The sequence below is a fragment of the Rhynchophorus ferrugineus genome, unplaced genomic scaffold (assembly GCF_030347505.1).
Source record: "Rhynchophorus ferrugineus isolate W39M unplaced genomic scaffold, kcgeb_rfMv2 rfM1, whole genome shotgun sequence".
Taxonomy (NCBI): Eukaryota; Metazoa; Arthropoda; class Insecta; order Coleoptera; family Curculionidae; genus Rhynchophorus; species Rhynchophorus ferrugineus.
In genome coordinates, this window is record NW_027472580.1 from 54979866 (window position 1) to 54999975 (window position 20110).

Below are 20110 nucleotides of genomic sequence, written 5' to 3' on the forward strand. Positions count from 1 at the left end.
ATTATGATTATCTTTCCGAATGCAATAATACATAAAATGTTATGCAAAAATACCTACGTCTGTTTTTAAATATACATCCCGATAAGTCATATATTTAGAGGATTTGAAAAACCGCTTAAAGCATATATTACATAATTTATTTGCGTTATTGGCTTGCCTGGAATGATACTACTGATGTTAAATCCACTCCATTGTCAGCCCGGCGGAAAACAACTAAAAGACAAAGACCGTAAAATGATCGACGAAATTAGGTAAATAAAATTAACTCCCATCAAATTTAATTACGTCCCACGCAACACTTAACCGTTGCTGGCTAAGAAGAAAACATAAATGCAGGAGGATTTTAGTGAACTACAAATATTTTATAAATATCCGTTACCTGTATTTTATACTTTTATTTAAATATTTCTAAATTATTTTCAATGTTTGCAGTATATTAACAATAATACCGAACAATAATACAACTAATGCACGTAATATGCGGACGCGGATTTTCCTTTGCATTTTATTCTGGTTAAAAGAGATAGAATACTGTTCGATGCATCGGAACATGTGATCGAGTGAGTCATGTGATCATGTGAGTCTAAAAAGTAAAATCAAGTAATATTCGATTTAGGTATTTTCTATTTTTGTATCTTATAGCCATCCCCATAACGATCGGTGACGTTCATCATTCTGAAACTGATATGGATTCAAGTTCATTAATTCAGGAATTAAGCAGAGTACATATTCATTATTTACATGACAGAATATTAAATATTCGTAATAAACATTCCTAAAATAAGTGATAGACAAACATGGTTTACCTATCAGATAACAAAACCACCAACTTTAACTAAACATTGTGTTGCAATTGATATTGGAGACAACTCTACACTTAGAACGTTAGTAGTATTATATAAACTTCCTTCCAAGATTCAAACATACCAATCTCTACATTGAAAGGTAATCATACTCAAGAAAGAAATGTCAAAAGTTTACAACCGCACATTTACAGAAACAATCCTCTCCAAGACTATAAGCATTGATTCGTTAGTACACACAGAGTGTAGTAAACAAAAATGAGTAAACAAAAGTGAGAGTCAGTACAAACAAAATTATAATAACCTGTCATGTTGTCTCAATCAATTGAATGTGCTTTTTGAGTTGAATGTTTTCTTCCTTATTAGAACAAAAGGATGTATTAAAAGTACTTGTACTTGTACAAAAGTAAAGTTGCTGTGAACATACGTCATCAAAATGTTAAATGTATTGCCTGTTGCAATTTCTAAATTCGTTTTAGAATCAGAAAATAATTTCCTTCTCATTTTATTTTAGTTAAAGAGAGACACAATGATGTCTGATAAGTTCGAACATATAACCGAACCAGCCTGTCTAAGTCGCCCGGTTATCAAACGTATACAAAATTCTTGAAAACAATAGTAATAAGAGGTTATAACTATAACCTATAAACTATTGTGGCTGTATAATTAACTATAGTTTTTATAAGTACTGTAATGATAAAATAAATTATATAACATTTTTGTTTCATTATTTTGTTTAGATTATAATTTTGTTATAAGTCAAAGTCAAAATGTAATAAGACTCAGAGTTGATGCGGCAACATTGTACCGTTTTGAAATCATAAATTGAGATGACGTATGTTCACACCAACTTTGGATAGACTATAACTAATTTTCTTGTCTATCCATCCTAAACATTAGATCTAACACCCCAATTGCAAACTTGGTGGCGTAGTGGTACGATAGTCGGGGGTTCGAATCCTGCTGGAGCATGGTCGTAAAATATATGTTTGTGACTGTTTAATATATGTGATTGTTCTAGGCAAGAAATTAAAATCCGATAAAGAAAATGATCCCAGTCACGCCAGTAACCAGGCTGGGTAAGACCGGATGTCTTCTGGGATTATTTCTAAAGTTGGTCACTCGCCAGTTCGTAGGCTTAATGCCGAGGACCGTGGTTCAGAGCCCACGTTAAGCTGTAGGTCCAGTCATTAAAAAATACAAGAGGCTGACGGGACTAAAAACAATTTAACATTTAACTTTTTTAACACCGAAACTGTATTTGAATCAAATAGGAAACAATGCCTATTGTTTGGATAAAGATATTTTATATATTATATATACATTTACATTTTTTATACATATTTATATTTTGTTCATAAATTTATCAAAAATCAATATTTTTGTTAAATTATTATATTAAATACAAAACAAATGGAATGAAATGAAATATGGAATTTATGTTAAGCTATCTTAAAGAACATCCCAGATCTACAAAAATTTTTAAATAATTATTTTTGATAAAATACTATGTTATATGAACAACAAACGTTTTCTCAGTAAAATTGCGATTACTACTGCAATTGTTATTATACTATTATTAAAAACCGTAATGAGGTAAAATATAATACGCCATAAATGTTTGCATTTTCGTAAACTGTTAGTAAAAAAGATATTTTTAAGCAATTTCTTATAAAGAGAGGATAAAAATATTTGAATATATAATAAATCATTACGTAAATTTTCGTTTACAGAATATGGCTTAAATAAGATTAAATGAGGAGTAAAAAGTTATAAAAAGCGGTATAATCTGCTACTTTTCGAAATATGTGACACAAGAATAATTTACAACGATTACTCGCACTAAAACTCTATAAAAGTTTTACGTCCTGCATATTATTATATCGATTTTGTTTTATTAGCACATGGACTGTAAATTAATTTTCAGATTTGTAACACATGACGTAATTGCAGCATAAATATTAAGTTGTACAAGTCCGTAAAGCATCATTATCATCAGAGGTATGCTATTTTAGTTTTTCATCATTCATAAGAACTATAATGTCATGATAAAATTTAAATTAATTTAAACATTTGAAAAACACAGAAAGGTGTGGGTAGTGGCAAGAGCATGCCTTAATAATAGAACAAAAAGCGTATTCGAATAAAAAAATCCGCCAAGAAATGCAATATGAATTTTGTTCATCCGAACTGATAAGACAATAAAATCAAAATATTATTGCAACCGTTTGGAAGTAAACATTCATGAAAGAAGACCCACCACAAAATCGTTAATCATTGAATTAGAGCAGGAATTGTTTCAACTCTTCTTATAAATCAGAATAATACAATCAGTTTTTGTTGTACTCTTAACCGCGATGGGATCGTTGAAGTAAATGTGTTGATAAGTGTATGAAAATTATCCTCTAATAGGTCGTTTTAACAAATTTAAATCATTTTTTATCTCATACCTATTAACTTCTAATTGATATCTCTGGAGGATGCCTACGATCTAAAACTACGATCTAAAACACTACCTCCAAAACCTTAGTCAAAAATATACTTCGTAAGACAAAGTCGTTACCGAGAATACCACAAATCGATCGCCTTGTTTTCGAAGTATTTTTGTTAGTATCAATTATCTACAATTTAACGGCATCATCGTAAGTTTTGCGATTCTGATAAATTAAGAAACTCACGTATATTTACTATTTGGTGTTCTGATGAAGCCTGAAAAAAATCAATTTCTCTCTGATAAGTTTACTGTCGGTTTTGTTTTTATTACTCTATTTATAGTCCTTCCAAAATTTGAAATAACAGTAAACTCACGTCATCATGACGTTGAATGTGTTACACATTACAGTTTGTAAATTCGTTTTAATTTCAGACATTATATTTCCTTCTCATTTTATTCTAGTTACTGAATACTAGAACATGTTACTGAATCAACCTATAAAATCTACGTGGTTGTCAAATGTGTGCAAAATTCTTCAACATATTAGTGATAACAACTAGAGGTTGCAAACGGTGTTTGTGTATTAATTCTTATTCTCTATATGTTATCTGCTACTCTTATTAGCACCAATAAATACCTTAAAGTAAATCAGTAAATCGTTCACAATGCAATCTAAGTAAAATAATATACATATTTTCGATTATTTCAGAATTATTAAATTAATTTTCTATAGAATTGTGTACATATAAGATTTTAAAAAATGTTATCAATACTATTTATTCAAGCCCATATGAAAAATAAATATCCTATAATATAAACATAACCATTCACTCAATTTTAATAAATAAATTCAACGTTGATAATATGAAGAACAGTTTAAACTATTGATAAGGAGTGCGTACGAGGGGTTATCATTTAATGATTTATTTAAATGACATATATTGAACTTTGACAATATTAGAGAGCTATTAATGATTAAAGTGTATATTCTGTCATAAATGTAAAATCAATTTATACACATGTTAAACAAAAAATACTTAGTTTTACTTAGTTTATGAAGTTAATCGAAATGTCTTCGAATAGTTTAACATAAAATTGATAGATATTAATTGAACAAGTCATAATGTTATCTATTCAGTATTAAGTCGTCGATGATGCATAAATCATTTTTTAATAAAATATTTTATACTGTGAGTAAATATATTTGAGTCATCGAATAAATATTATTGGTGTTTTCTAATAAAAGTTATTATGATCAAAAATATAAAGATTTTCAAATTTTAATCGCTTGGACATTTCCATATCCGAATAATGCTTTTACTTAATTTTTCTCTCTTAGCTGCCATTTCTGTCAAATTGTTAAATCAAGAGTAATTAATTAATAAGGTTCCCTTGCATTTGTTCAGCAACAAATCTATTTTTAACACCAGTGGAAACATTTAGCGTTAAAAGCACAAAATTTTGGTTTAAAACTGATTTTTCGACTTCCCTAACATTTAAAATGGTTAAAAACATTTATTTAATGAACATCCAGAACAAGTATTTTTGATTAATATAAGTTATTTAAAGAAGGTCGAAAAGGTGTAGAGGACAATAAACTTCCTAATTGTCCTTCAAGATCTTTCGATGGGAACCACATAAATAAAATCATAGGTATCGTGGTCAAAAATCCTCGAGTAGCAATTGAAGACCTTAACAGGTCAATTGAAAAGTTCCCGGCCTGATATATAGATAGCGCTACTAGAATTAAATCCATATGTTTTGCAGTTAGCGCTAACCCTCAAAAGATGTGTGTATAAATTTGACAGCTGTCATATTATTAGTTTGTGAATTATAGCATTTTGAGTGAAGCAACTTTTGTTATTGTGAAAAAAACGGATAAAAAGAAATTTCACGTGTTGATAAAATTTTGCTTTTTGAAGGAAAGGAAATCAAGCAGGAAAATCAACCATCAAGGATTGGTATGCTAAGTTTAGACGTGGTGAAATGAGCACCGAAAACGGTGAACGCAGTGGACGCCCAAAAGACGTTGTTACCAACGAAAATATTTAAAAAATCCACAAAAAGATTTTGAATGACAGTAAATTGAAACTGAATGAAATAGCGGACACTCTAAAGATATCAACTGAACGTGTACATCACATAATTCACGAATATTTGGGTATGAAAAAGCTCTGTGCAAAGTGGGTGCCGCGCGAGCTCACTTTTGACCAAAAACAATGGCGAGTTAATTCGGAGCACTGTTTGAAGATGATCAAGCGTAATAAACCCCAGTTTTTGCGTCGATATGTGACAATGGATGAAACATGGCTCCATCATTTCACTCCGAAGTCCAGTCGGCAGTCATCCGAGTGGACTGCACACAACGAACCCGCTCCAAAGCGTGAGAAAACGCAACAGTCGGCTGGCAAGGTTATGGCGTCTGTATTTTGGGATGCGCATGAAATAACGTTCATTGACCACCTTGAAAAAGCAAAGACCATCAACAGCGACTATTATATAACGTTATTGGACCGCTTGAAGGTCGAAATAGCCGAAAAATGGCCGCATTCGAAGAAAAAGAAAGTGCTGCGTCACCAAGACAATGCACCATGTCAAAAATCCATTCATTAGATCATCAATTGGGCTTCGAATAGCTTCCTCATCCATCGTATTCTTCAGATCTGGCCCCCAGCGACTATTTCCTGTTCTCAGATATCAAAAGAATGCTCGCTGGGAAGAAATTTTCGTCGAATGAAGAGATTATCGACGAAACTGAAGCCTATTTTGAAGCAAAGGAGAAATCGTACTACAAAAATGGTATCGAAAAGTTGGAGGGTCGCTATAATCAGTGTATCACCCTTGAAGGTAATTATGTTGAATAAAAAACTAATTTTGCCAAAAAAATGTGTTTTACTACGGTAGGCCGGGGACTGTTGACCCGTTATTGACATCAATAACTTATCATTTTGGTTTCTACAATTAATTTAAAAAGGCATCTTAGGCCTTAAACATTCTCTCCTCTTGTTGTAAATTTCTTCAATAAAGTGTGGATCGACCAAAGAAAATCGAAAGAAGTTGAATTTCAAAAACAAGATAATTTTTAAAACTATTTACTGCTGCTAGACCAAACTGTCAACAAGAAATATTATTTGAATATCATGCGTTGGTCGTCTGAAGCCGGAAGTAGAAAATCATGATTGAACAATCACCTGATATAACCGCTTCATTCGCCTGATTTAACTCCGCTGAACTAACAAACGGAAAATATTAAAAGCGGATATTTTTTGGAAGCCATTGCAAAAATTGAATTCAACTAACACGAAGACTGAAAAAAAAACCTTGACATAAATCTAACGAAGATTAATTTGAAGAAGACATGATGACTTTTATAATGATATATTTCTAATAAATAATTTTCAAAAGAAAATCGAGAAAACTTATTAAAAATTCTAATATATACTTTTTTCTTCTTAAACAGTATGACTTAAAAACCTCTAAACCGCCGTTATCTTCAATTAGATAGATTAGCCACTACAATGAACACTGGCGACAATTCGAATTGGACAACAAAAGATGTCGTTTTAAAATTATTTCTAATAATATATTTTGCAAATCTTGTTTGTTAATTTCTCTTAAGAATAACGGAAAACATAAATATCTCAACAATTTAATAATATATAGAACAAAAAACAATTTATTTTATGCTTCATATAAGCTTAATTCATTTTTAAAATGCATTATTACAAATATAACCTTAAAAATAACTACCAAGTCGTTCAATAAGTTCTGCAATTCAAAATGAAAATCATAATTTTATACTTTGAAACAAACTTCTTCAGAATCTTCCTAGCCTGCAGTGCAGTTATTTTTATAGATTTTATTAATATACGATAAAAATCGTTTTCTATGAATTAACTTTTTGAAATGTAGAAACAGCCAGTGCAATTTTTATTTTAATACTCTTCTCCGTGATTCTTGCAGCTGTGCAAGAAAGTACGTTGCATTGATGAAAAATAACCTTTTATGTAAATAAAACTAAAACAAAATCTAACCATGTAACTTTTAACCAACTTAGAAAAACATGCCCACCGGTGACCTTCCAAGCATGTAGACCGACGCCTAACTTCGAAGAAGCACATACTCGCAAAACGAAAGCAACGTTGACTTAAACCATTTCAAATGTATGTGCTCATCAATACTTGTACGAATTGTAAAAATCAATGCTTCAACTAATTGGTCATATGGAATCCAACTGGAAACTAAAACAAAATCTACCCATATAGCCTTTAAAAACCAGTAGAAAAACATTCCCAAAAGGGAATACTAATTCCCATAAGTGAATTGCCCACTCCCCCAGGTGGAGAATGCTAAATATCTTGTCATGTATAAATAATCTAATCAATATCAAACCTAAATCAATATCAATAATCTAAATCAATTGTGTGGTCATCAATACTTGTACCAATTATTAGAATCTATACTTAAACCTATTGGTCATGTGGAATCCAACTATAAAATACTGTTAGCAAGTTCAATGTAGTCATTGTTCAACGATTCCAAAATAAAGTGTTGTGTGCCATTGTTGATGCTCTGTACTATCTCTAATGAAGTGATATAGTGCGATATTCCTTTAAAACCCATGAGGAATGTAATTTAGAATGTTTGTGATTAATAATTAACACCCATCTATTTCCATTTAGGACATCTGATTAACAGACTTTAAAGTAAGATTTAGAATAAGATATTTTATACAGGAAATCACTTAATGGGGTGATTTTCTACATGTCATGTAATGTATTTTCTACATGTAAATTAGTTATCATAAGAAATTCTTAATTCCCACAGGCCAGATTTTTTCAGAATTTTCACCTAAGGGTAATAATTTAAAAAATTTAAATAAAGCATCATCCAAGTCAAAAGATCACATATAAACAATAATAATATAAGTTTATTGACTTAGTAGTCTGAAGGTAATTTACAAACTAAATTTCTTTTGTATCCCAAAAAAAAGTGATGCCTACATTTTCTTGGTCAATTTCTGCAGCTTTAAATTTGCTATTTAATAATAATAATTTGATTCATAATAAAAATATCAAGTTTAAACCACTCTTCAACAAATTTGATCTGCTGTTTTGAGATATTTTGATCCAGAGTAGTATTATGGTGGTAGAATTAAGTTTTATCCACAGTAATGAAATGATGTGCAAAACCTTTTTCATCAGACTTAAGACGTCAACGTTTATTCAGAAACTGGCAGCCAAATATGCCTATTTCAATGGGACTGTTCATTATATAAAACAATTTTACCACTTCTTAACCCGTACCCCTCTATGAAAAAAATAAGAATTCTCGATTTTCCGTAACATAAAAAACATCTACTTTAAATTGAAAATAAATAAAAGGCTTTTTGAGACGTACTTTAAACACAAAAATCATTTCACTAAAATATTCAACTGCAGATCCAGCAGGCTTGCCGCACCATTCAAATACTTGTTATACAAGATGCTTCATCGATCGATGACGATACGTGGTCTTATACAGAAACCAGCGTTTCTTTTAAGTGCATTATAGCTCCACAGTTGAAACGCCTTCAAGTTTTCCAAAACACACTTCTCAGGTATATCCTGAACATTTTCTGATTCATCAAGAACCCCCAAAATCATCGGGAGACTGATATTATATTAGTCTAAACTAATTTCATCTTCCAACTATTCACGGACAGTCAATTAAAATCTAGCAAGATAAGGCAATAGCATCTAGCATCGGTTGGTTATTTTCGTTGAGGTGACTCTTTTTTCGTCATCATGCATGAGGTAAAATTCCACAAAAAATTTCTCAACGTTGTTACTAGTAGAGGTACTAGGGTCATCGGTACATTTTGTTACCTTCTGATAACCAATCTTAACCATTTTTAGAAATTGTATTATAAAAAACTGTCATGTGTTTCATCTATCAGAAAACTAGTGGTTTTAATTAAATTTTTGTAAATGTTTCTGTAACTGTTTCATAAATTCTTTTTACAGGTTTACTAAGCAATTAAATAATATATAGGCTAATTATGTAATAATATTGTTACACAATAGTAAAATACACTGAAAATTGTGAAAAATAGTATTAAGGCTATAACAATAAAAAAACTATAATAAGGAAACATGCAATGGCATATTGATTAAAAATTATTTAAAGTTACAAACTAAATTAAAATGTACTGTAAGTACGAATATGTTTCATAATAATCAAAAATAGATTATTTTCATACATTTCCATTTATTATCGTAAGCTGGTATTTAATCACACTTAAAATTTAGCCAACTTGTAAATTCCAATATAAAAGATATAATTAAAATAATCTTATATTAGTCTGTATATTAAAGAAAAAATTTCGATGAAATGTATCTACAACACCTCATCTACAACAAATAAAACTTCTGAAAACTCAAAAATCCAATTCAATTTATATTTAAATGCATACAATTTCTAAAAACTACACAAAATCTTTATTTAATGATAAGAGATCTTTCCTGTTCTATTTTAAAAAAGTATTTTTTGTTTAACTATCGCACGCTGTTATTCATAAAATGAACAACAGACTCATTTGATATGGTGACCAGTTCACTGCACCCTGTGTAAACTATTGTAAAAGTATTTCCGTTTTTCTCTATGAAAATATTATTGTACACAAATACTTAAAATAATTATACTGATTTTGTTGAATTTTGTATTAATAATTTATTTTTAAATAGAACATACTCTTATTATATTTGTTTTTAAATTAAATCTATCCGTAAATTCAATACGTATTTAGACCTTACCTTTAAAACAAAACTTTTTTTTTCAAAAACTTCAATCGCATTGTCACAATAAAAACTATAAACACCACTAATATTCATTGGTCTATTTAATATTTCTTTTGATTCATGAAAAACGCATACAACTATAAAACTGTCACTATATACGCGTATATATATAAATTTTATAAAGAAAATCTTAACCTACAGAATGATACTACACAAATGTTATGTATAAAGGATGATTTGATTTTAAGTAGGCAGTCTTTGTGTTATCAATTATTATCAAAATTTACTGGCGAGCTTTGATAAACTTACATTGTGCAGTGTGGAGATACGAGACAATAAACTCAGCAATGGTAAAGTATCATTTTAAATGATAATAGAGATATATCAAAAACGCGGTGTGATAAGAAATGTTGAACTTTGTAGAGTAGGGAATTGTGAAGCGAAAAAACGAAGTGCGCGTCAAAAGAACTTTTAATTTTGTGTACATATTAAAAAAACAGATACCTAATGGTTTTAAAAATGCGCCACCTTGACAATACTATTAAAGGAAGCAAGTGGGGAATCATTCAACAAATTACAAAGCATTAGTATCAATATGCGCAAGACGTACACTTTTGCGTATTACTGGTGGCCTGTACAAGCTATGACAAGATAGAAGATCATTCACCAAAAACTTAATTTATTTTTGTTTGATGCATTGCTGAAGAATATTTTACTAAAAAACTTTAAATATACATTCAACAAACATACTTATAAATGATAAATTAATAATATTAGAGACAGTTTTATCACTTTGTAATATATGCCATATTACCTTTGTAACTATATAATAATGCAACTTTATAATATGTATTAATATTTTTAGCCTTACCTAAATCGTTATATTGTGTGTTATCATAAATTTAACTTCTATGTTCTTAGTAATTTTAAACTTATAATTAAATTATAAATTCGATACTTAAATATTATTATATTGACTATGCTTAATCCATAATTTAATTACGATCATTTATATAAATTTAAAAAATATATAGCCTACTATATATTTCATCTTAATTTAAACCTATTAAAAACATTGTCTATGTTTAGGTGCAATATTTATTAAATAACACTGTAGTATTTTACAAACTGAAAAGGTTCTAAAAAGAAAAGAATTATAAATTTATCTTATTTATTTTTCAGATATTTTGTTTTATTCATTGACATTGTCTTAAATCTTTTAACACAAATTTACCAAATTTCTGCGTTATAAAAAATAATATAAATAGCTTTTAAGTAACATTTAGAAAAAATATCTAATAAAACTAGATATTTTTCTGTAATTCATCAGAACTATGAGAAACACTACTGCTTTCACTGCTTGATTCTTCATCTGATGAAGTTTCTTCAGCATCACTAGTTCTTTCAACAGCCTGCTTTGCAGCCATTAGTTTTTTAAATTCAAGAACAGTAATTTTCTTTGGTAATATGTCCCTAAGAAAATTATACCTTTCATTTGAATGTACTACACTAGACAAATGTTTATAATCTAATTTTCTTCCGCTATTAGTTTCATTATAACCTTCTTGAGTAAGGGACCTTATAAATAATTCAGTGGCCTTAGACATGATAACTGAAGATTCTTTGCTTACAGTTTCTACATCGGAAGAGCTTTTCATAATGGTATTTACTCTACCAACAGGCAATACTGGTTTTGTAGTAAATTTTGCATCCATTGTAAAAGTAAGTCTTCTAGGAGAGGAAATTCTACAGAACAAAACAAAAAGGATAACTTAAAATAATTGAAAATATATAAAAGCAAATTAAAAACTAGTTCTAATTCACTACATTAAAAGGCAAAACAAACAAGCAAGAAATGTTCTTAATTATATAAAATTACCTTTATTTCTCTTGAACTACTGCTAAAAAACAACAAGCATTCTGGAAATAACGTTGAGATTGGATCGATCTCGCTGCACTTGCAATTTAAAATTTTAATTTTGTGAACAAATAAACACCAAAATTTTAATACAATATATTTATTTGTTAATTATAAACTAAACTTTATTACGACACCGATAAAGTCTAACTATAAACCGCAAATTACTACAACAAGAAAATTAAATGCGAAAAGCACAAGTCAAATGTTTGCTGAAAATTAAAAGGCTAGAAGAAACGCAAGCGCGGTCTAAATGAATGCAATAAAATTTGGCAACATTGCAACTCGGGTAAAATTAATGAATTAAGAAAACTATATTATTAAATAGAAGTCACATTATGAATATCTATAATAAATATTGGAATTTTAAATATTATCTAAAAATATATTTTTGAAGATTTTATTATCAAAACTTTTTTCCCCGTCAAAATTTACTAACCTAAAAAAGTCAAAAGAATTATAACCTTCAAAAAGCAAATATAAATAAATGGTAAAAAACATGTCAGATGATTCTGAAAATGATGTAGGATTTGAGGAGAATCATGATAATGATGTTTACTATAACAAATATAAATTGTTATTGGAAGAATGTTCACAATTGCAACGAGCAAATGAGATTTTAGTGTTTCGAATTCAAGAAGTTAATAAAATTACCAAACGCCGACATAAAGAAGTAAATTTTTTTAGGTATACATCACTAATTACTAACCCATATTAGGCAATTATTAACCTTAATATTGTAGGCAACGATTGTTGAGAAATTATGGAGAAGATTGGTCAATTATTCCACCTGATATCCTCTCTGATGAAGAAGAAGATATAAAACCAGCAATCTCAAATATATTATCTAAAGATAAAATTAAACAAGAAAAAAATGAAGATGGTATAAGAGATAAATCTGATAGAAGTAAATCAGACAAAGTTAAAAGCTCAAGAAAACCAGCTAGAAAAAAAGGTTCCAGACCTGAAAAGGATCCAAATGCACCTAAAAGACCATCAAATCCTTTTTTCCAGTTTTGTCAAGAACAGAGACAAATACTCTTAGAACAAATTACAGCTGATTTAAAACCAGGAGAAACAGAACCTTCAAAAAGAGAACTTACTAGACAATTAGCTCTTAAGTGGGGTTCATTATCTGCTCCTGATAAGAAGGTAATCATGTTGCTATGTAATTATATTATGTTGTACTGTAATTATATGTATTGTTAATTAATATATTTGTATATTTATTGCAGATATATGTGGACCGATATGAAAAGTCAAAAGAAAAGTACCATGCTGAAATGGAAGATTATAAGAAGACTAAATAAAAAATATAGGACAAAAATATTTTATTTGCGCTAAAAATTTCAAATAATTAAAAAAATAGCACAACAAATTAAGCTTTAAATGAATCCTTTTCTTTTCTGATAGCATGCATGGTAGCTATTGCATCACTACAACTTGCATGTCTCTGAACGGTCCCCATCATAACTCTCATAAAAGGATTGATTCTTTTTTCATTTGCAATAGTAGACGGAACCTAAAAGCTATCATTAAAATATGTATATATCTTTCAAGTAATACATACTGTTGGAACACCTTGATTTCTCTTTTGATCTGCATCTGCAATTGCTTTTAAAATATCTCTATTTTCACTTTCAACATGCCTAGCAAATTTAAGGTTCTGTTGTGTATATTCATGGCCACAAAAAACAAGTGTATCATCAGGTAAATTTGCAAGTTTTTCAACTAAAGCTGAATACATTTGTTCTGCAGTTCCTTCAAAAAATCTTCCACACCCACCAATAAATAATGTATCACCTGGGAAATTCAAATATAGGTGAATGACAAAAAATTTAAAAAATTGTACCTGTGAAAACAGCAGACTGGCCTTTTGTATCTTTTAAATAATAACAGATGTGTCCAGTTGTATGGCATGGTGTAAATAGGCATTCAACACTAATATCTCCTATTTTAAATTTATCACCATCTTTTACTTTATTTGTTAAAGCTCCAATTCTGTTATCACCACCATAAACTTCAACAGGATTTTGCAATTTCTTTACAAGTTCTTCATTTCCACCCGCATGATCCCTAATTAACAAGTAAAAACAATGTATGTAATTATGAAAATATTTTTAAAAATATACCAACCAATGATGATGGGTTGTTAAAATCTTTGTTAAATTTACACCTTCATTTTGAATAGCTTCGAGGACAGTATCAGGGGCAACAGGATCAACTATTGCAGCTTCTTTTGTATTTTCATCACTAATCTAATGATATGTTATTACTTCAATTGATGACAAATAATATACACTTACATACCAAATACATATAGTTATCACTTAAAGCAGGTAATACAGTCACTTTCATTTTTGGGAGTGATATATTGATATGTGAACTATGGGAACCTCTTAGGCCCACTGATTTAAATGCCAAAACTGTAAATTATTTGATATTTGAGAAAACACTGTACTAATACCTTAGTAATTACCTTTAAAATAAGCTGCAGTTAAGCCCTGAATTAGTTTATTCGGCAATAAATAAGACATTAAACTAAACATTTTAAAAAAACATTGTCAAATAATTTACTTAAAAATATTGACAATATTCTATAACCTTTGAACATTTGCTGGTAAATACTTACCTTTTTTTATAAAGAACTCTATAGCCCTAAATATTTCCTTAGTAATTCAATGTCCCAGAGTTCAATGTTCATGAATTTGACACCATTGTCAAAATATTTATAAAATGTCCATTGATATAAAATGCATATTGTGTTGCATAAATTATAAAAACGTAAATTAACGCAGAAACACTATCAATTTATTTGGTTTATAAATATATCAAATATACAAGATCAAAATTGGTAGGGTATTTAAAAATAGCTTCTAAAAAGGAATACAAATATGTTAATCCAAAGAGGAATTTTTCGTTCTGTATGTGCAATTTGGCTGCGATTGTACAGCTGTATGCATTCATTATGCAGATGTTCCTGTAATTCCGTATTTTCAGTTACGATTACTAATTGTGTTTCCAAATCTCGTACAACAGATCTTTCTCCAAAATTTGGTGAGCCAATAATCGTCATACATGGGAACTGAGAGTTTGGTGGATAATACCTAAAAGTATTTATATCTGTGATTTATCTATGATAAATTTGATAGTTTAGGTTTCTTGAACTTAAAATAATCATGAGCTGAAATAGTTCACAAGTAAATGAATTAAAATAAGACATAACTTACCATAAACCTTTTGCATGGTAAGTCCAACCATTTTTTAAGTATTCAAACAACCTGATTCTGGTTCCTTGATTTTTCTTTTCATATAGTTCTTTAAATTTTTTAGCTATAAGAGAATATGCATATGGAATGCCACCTGCTATTCCTTTAGCTCCTAGAAATCCATTTGCTTTAGGATGTGCCATAAGAATTTCACAATTAGCTTGGGTGTCATAGATTAAAGTGTTCATATATTGACTAGTCAGATTAAAGTATCCTGTGGCAATTTTTAAATAGGAATTTCTTGGAGCCTCAGCTAAAATTTTTTCTGTTACATATGAATCATGTTCAATACCTAACTGACCCATTTGAACTGTTGGGAATATCCAAGTATCTAGAAATATCTTTTAAACATGTAAATAATCAAAAATCTTAAAACTTACCACATCCTTGAAATTGTATAGTATTTTGTTCCCTCCTTGAGTCTTCTAAGTATTGTTCTATAAGATCACCTGCATATTCAATAAAATTATTTTTATTGCCTTTATAAGGACACGCTTTACAATTAGCTGAAAGACTTATTCTATCGTCTTTATCCATTTTTAAACTAAAATTCTGAACTCTCTGTACTAAGCCACAGTAGAAGTCTGTAAGTTTTCTGTCTTGTATAACAAAATAGCGGTCTTGTCTATTTGTAAAATAATCATTAGACAAATTTGCTCCACTAATAATAATGGTATCATCAAAAATATATAATTTCATATGCTGGAGTCCTACGATTTCATTAAACCTATTTGGCATATATTTTTTTAATAATCCCCTTAAATGGGGGGTATGATATAATGATACTGTACAATTTGTTTCATTACTTTGGAGGAGTGGTTGTAATACTGTCCTAGAATTTTGTTTGTCTCGGCTACCTCGCACATAATCGAGTAATATATTTACTTTTAATTTTTTATCTTTGAAATGCTGATTTGTTTTTAAAGCCGTTACTAACTTATTTTCTAATTCGCCGACACCTAAATATAAACTTACTAGTGTGATTCTTTCACTAGCTGTTGTGCAGTATTGTATAAGTGTTTCATAAAATTGTTTTGGCTCTGTTATGATCTGTACATTTTTTGAACTCACTGGAAAACAAGGCGCTACACTACTAAGCCATTTAAAATGTGAAGTATCAGTTTTAGTAAAAGGGTGTGAATAAATTAGACTTTCATGAGGATTTTGAATGGTGCCTTCAATCACACTATTAATAATCCTTCTTATCATTGCTGAAATACCACATCATATATTCATAAGTAATGTCAATTTTCGTAAATACAGACCTATACAGACCAGATAAATAATATTCTATTAGTTCATGTAACTGATATTATAATTTTTTTTACATATTCCAATTTGAGTAATAACACCTAACCTAATATTTCGTCTATACTGTCATGTTTGTGTTTTGTCTTACTGGCTGTCTACCAGGGATTCTGAGAGAAACCCCTATTTAAAAATGAGATTGAAATTAACCCAAGGAAGTGTTATGCTATTTAGTTAGAAACTAATTAACTAAATTTATTGTATTCAGGTACTTAATAACTAAATTATTTATAAGATTAACATTTTAAATAATATATAAAAATTATAGAACAAATATCAAAAAAATGTTATACTGTCCCCAATATAATAATGATATTATGAAGAAGGTAATTTAATATGATTTAAACACTTTAAGTGTTAGAAAATTATATTTACTGATATGTAGCTAATAAAATTTATCCTGGAATATTTTGGAGATTTATTTATATAATAGTTTTATAAAAAATAATGTATGTATTATATTGAATTTTTTTTTTGTATATATCCAAGAAAATCTAGCTAGCAAAATACTTTAAGGCAAAAATCAAAACTTATAAAATGAGATGACGTAAACGGATGTTTGCAATATTCCTTTGTTTGTCACAATGCAAGATCTTTTGTTAAATAAAAAGCTGTTGTAATTGTTATGTTTGCTAATGTAAATTAAACAATATTTTTATATTATTGAGTTTCTATTTTGTCAAAAATTATCCAGAAATTGATCAGAGTGGGGTATCGTTTACAAAATATCGAGATGTTTGTGAGATAATCTTCAAAAGAAAAAGAAAAAAATTTAAACATAAATCAATTTATATAAAAAATTTCTATGAATAACGCAACACTTTTCAAGCAAACAAATTTTTAAAAAATTGCTCATATAGCGCCTTGTTAGACAGCCTTATTAAAAAAGCAAGTTAAAGAAAAGTGCACTTCAAATCTCTGGTAAAATAAACCAATCAACTACAGAAATCAAATTTCCAAAGAAGGTTCGTTAAACATAAGTAAGAGTTCTCATAACTTGCCGTTATATGGAAATCTATGTTTACTTTAGTAAATTAAAATGTGTATTATAGATGGTGTAAAATAAGTCTAAGTTAGTAATAAGTATTTAGGTCTAATTTATAAGGAAAAAATCTAATAAATAATTATGCATCTAATGTTTTATCTTAAGACTTGGTTCTTATTTTATATATATCCAGAGGCTAGAAAAGCCTCTTTCGTCTAGATTGGAAGACCTCGAAGAATCATTAATAGAATCGTTAATATTTATATTATTGCTTTACTGTTATGACCTCGCGTGAAATTTACCTTAAAGAAATTAAAAATTCTAGCAGCAATTCCAAAGATTTTTGTTAATTAATCCCGGGAAAATTAATGAAATTTTCGGCGTTGATTGTGTGTGTCGTGATCAATTATTTTAGTTAAAAATGTTGATGTTTCTTAATTTCATGAAAAAAAAAATTGTTCTGTATAGCTCATGACTGGGTATTGCAACAAAAGACAAAGTAAATTTAAAAAATTCTTTGTATTTTCAGCTTTTTAAACTTTTTTACATTATCATTGAAAAATTTGACAAAAGATCAGTATTATATTATATACTAATAAGAACTTTAAGAACATTAAATTGGGTGAAGCATTATTACCTGAGTGTAAAAAAATACATTAATATATATTTTTTCCTTTTGTGATACATATTGTGTGTCTACCACTTAAAAGGCATTTGTGTTTTGTATCTGTCTATAATATAAATCAACTAGAACATTTCTTTGGTAGGCTTTACTTAAATATCTAGTTTATATGACTAGTTAAATAATATCACTCAGAAAATTAAACTTTGCCCAGTGGTTTTTCAACTAAAACACAAATAAAACATAAGCAAAGTTAACAAAAACTTTTCCTTTTGACTTAAACATAAATAAATTTTTGCAATTTATACAAAATATATATGGATATATAAAAAACATGACATTTGGACAAACACAATCTTTAAGTGTGATTATCGAAATTTCAGTTCGGCTGGCATTTTGAATACATATCAGCCAAAAGCTTTCTAAAATCATTAATTATAGCCTGATGATAATAATACAAAGCTAGCTTTATTAATATGGAATGAAAGCTAATGACTATTATTGTATATGCCAATTTTCGCTTTTATAAAATAAATTCCAAATTATGTTATACATAAATAAATTTATAAACTAAAAGAAATTATTGTCAAGTTTTCTTTACGGAATAGTTTATAAGGAATAAGGCATACTGAAATGCTGCAGAACCTGAACACAGTTCTCTAATGATTATAAAGACTTTCAAACTCAGTAGGAACTAAAACAAATGCTTTGACAATAATTTCATAAATAATTTATAGTAAATTAAACAACTTCAGTCTTTGGCAAAACATTTTAAATTATAAATAAATAAATGAAATATATAATTATATACAAACTACATTTCTATCTCACCCCCAAAGTACTGATATTTGTAAATAAAAGTTGAGAATACTATGGATCACTCTTTTTTTATGACTTAAACCTAAGTCCTAGAAAAATCAGTACAAAAATTGTGGTTTTTATATACAAAATATTACAAAAACAAAAAAAAAACGATTAATAAAAACTAGCCTACACTCCGAAACGATTGTAGACATACTGGCTATTGACCCCATCGCCTAAATTCTCAATTTGTTCTACTGTTGGATTCATTATATTGAACAAAATTGCAAAAATTGTGCATGCGGCATATACTCCTAACGCAATCCACCATAGGAGTTGCTCGTGTAACTTTTGTTCAAAATTTTTAAGTACTAGAAGCCCAATAGTTAAACCGGCCAAAGCACCGGTTAAATGGGCAACATAGGAAACTGGAGGTCCCATCGTTTCTTCGGCATACCTTGAATATATGGCATATCCCACATCACAAGCAGCTGGAATCAAATATATATTATTTATTTGCTTTTTTATATATAGAATAAGTTTATATTTACCTATAAGAAATATCCCAAATAGCCTCAAGATACCGGATTGCATATTATTATAATTTAGCAAGACATTTGCTAAATGGGCTGCCAGCAGGGCATACACGCCACCTGATGCTCCTACCAAGTAAACATCGGTATCAAATACCGACGTTCCTAGTGACCCAGCTACAACTCCGGACATGTAGATTAATGCTACACGCCCTGATCCGTGGACCATTTCTAGAGGAAGTCCTACAAGTAATTGGACCACCAGATTGAAGCACAGATGCAACCACCTATAATACAAATTGCTATTAATAACTAACTATTTGCTATATTTTTGACAATTATATTACGTCACCAGCTATAAACATAGCATTATAAAAGTGAATGAATCATTGTAACTTTTTCAAAAAGTGTGCCTCAATTGGGGCTTTAATTTGGTAAGGACGAACCAGTTTGAAGTAATTTCTTTTGATTAACTGGTTGACTTTGATAATTTGTGCCATCCCGTCGTTATGCACGGCCACTTATTACCAGTTTCCTGGATTTTATAACGCAGTTGCATTACATTTTTAAATATAATAAATGAGCATTAAATAATAACCACGTTACAAAGTACTGTTACGTATATTAACAAATCAAACGTCAACACCTCTTATTTTAG

General features: G+C 29.1%; 6 protein-coding genes across 11 annotated transcripts in view; 1 reads left to right on the plus strand and 5 right to left on the minus strand.

The window, feature by feature from the left end:
* LOC143198454 (monocarboxylate transporter 9) overlaps positions 1-10219 on the minus strand; it is a 29548-nt gene extending 19329 nt beyond the window's left edge. The window contains exon 1 of the mRNA XM_076407688.1: positions 10032-10219. The gene's annotated coding sequence lies outside the window, so the exon portion shown is untranslated. The remainder of the gene's footprint in view (positions 1-10031) is intronic.
* Positions 1-14694, minus strand: part of tzn (hydroxyacylglutathione hydrolase tenzing norgay) — a 249104-nt gene extending 234410 nt beyond the window's left edge. Inside the window, exons 1-7 of one of the 5 annotated variants that reach the window (XM_076407844.1) lie at positions 14567-14694; positions 14414-14475; positions 14245-14360; positions 14071-14192; positions 13787-14010; positions 13505-13737; positions 13249-13456 (exon numbers count right to left, since the gene is read on the minus strand). In XM_076407844.1, coding sequence (XP_076263959.1) covers positions 13313-13456; positions 13505-13737; positions 13787-14010; positions 14071-14192; positions 14245-14360; positions 14414-14471 — 897 coding nt within the window. In that variant the 5' untranslated portion in view covers positions 14472-14475; positions 14567-14694 and the 3' untranslated portion in view covers positions 13249-13312. The other 4 variants (XM_076407862.1, XM_076407834.1, XM_076407854.1 and 1 more) reach the window with 4 other exon arrangements.
* Positions 11171-12155, minus strand: Chrac-16 (chromatin accessibility complex protein 1). The gene is made up of 2 exons (XM_076407950.1): positions 11896-12155; positions 11171-11762 (listed from the first exon to the last, which is right to left on the minus strand). Exon 2 carries the CDS (start codon positions 11729-11731, stop codon positions 11321-11323), a length of 411 nt encoding a protein of 136 aa, XP_076264065.1. The 5' UTR covers positions 11732-11762; positions 11896-12155; the 3' UTR covers positions 11171-11320.
* Positions 12344-13312, plus strand: LOC143198575 (uncharacterized). Its single transcript, XM_076407898.1, has 3 exons — positions 12344-12621; positions 12678-13086; positions 13170-13312. Exons 1-3 carry the CDS (start codon positions 12422-12424, stop codon positions 13242-13244), a joined length of 684 nt encoding a protein of 227 aa, XP_076264013.1. The 5' UTR covers positions 12344-12421; the 3' UTR covers positions 13245-13312.
* Positions 14695-14723: 29 nt separating the features above from the next.
* Positions 14724-16803, minus strand: PGS1 (Phosphatidylglycerophosphate synthase 1). 2 transcript variants are annotated; one of them, XM_076407778.1, is made up of 4 exons: positions 16469-16803; positions 15584-16414; positions 15165-15534; positions 14724-15041 (listed from the first exon to the last, which is right to left on the minus strand). In XM_076407778.1, exons 2-4 carry the CDS (start codon positions 16410-16412, stop codon positions 14798-14800), a joined length of 1443 nt encoding a protein of 480 aa, XP_076263893.1. In that variant the 5' UTR covers positions 16413-16414; positions 16469-16803; the 3' UTR covers positions 14724-14797. The 2 variants fall into 2 exon arrangements, with proteins under 2 accessions (XP_076263893.1, XP_076263885.1); XM_076407770.1 differs by having other exon boundaries at positions 16479-16596.
* A 1193-nt stretch (positions 16804-17996) lies between these two features.
* stet (stem cell tumor) overlaps positions 17997-20110 on the minus strand; it is a 325321-nt gene continuing 323207 nt past the window's right edge. The window contains exons 8-9 of the mRNA XM_076407791.1: positions 19471-19739; positions 17997-19410 (exon numbers count right to left, since the gene is read on the minus strand). Coding sequence (XP_076263906.1) covers positions 19109-19410; positions 19471-19739 — 571 coding nt within the window. The 3' untranslated portion in view covers positions 17997-19108. The remainder of the gene's footprint in view (positions 19411-19470; positions 19740-20110) is intronic.

Bases quoted from the DNA above. Each gene is read 5' to 3' on its own strand.
- Chrac-16 (XM_076407950.1), bottom strand. From the start codon at position 11,731: ATGGATGCAAAATTTACTACAAAACCAGTATTGCCTGTTGGTAGAGTA.
- LOC143198575 (XM_076407898.1), top strand. From the start codon at position 12,422: ATGGTAAAAAACATGTCAGATGATTCTGAAAATGATGTAGGATTTGAG. The intron at 12,622-12,677 runs GTATACATCACT...TTAATATTGTAG, and splicing joins AAAGAAGTAAATTTTTTTAG to GCAACGATTGTTGAGAAATT. The intron at 13,087-13,169 runs GTAATCATGTTG...TATTTATTGCAG, and splicing joins TATCTGCTCCTGATAAGAAG to ATATATGTGGACCGATATGA.
- PGS1 (XM_076407778.1), bottom strand. From the start codon at position 16,412: ATGATAAGAAGGATTATTAATAGTGTGATTGAAGGCACCATTCAAAAT. The intron at 15,535-15,583 runs GTAAGTTTTAAG...AGATATTTCTAG, and splicing joins TATACAATTTCAAGGATGTG to ATACTTGGATATTCCCAACA. The intron at 15,042-15,164 runs GTAAGTTATGTC...AAATACTTTTAG, and splicing joins TACCATGCAAAAGGTTTATG to GTATTATCCACCAAACTCTC.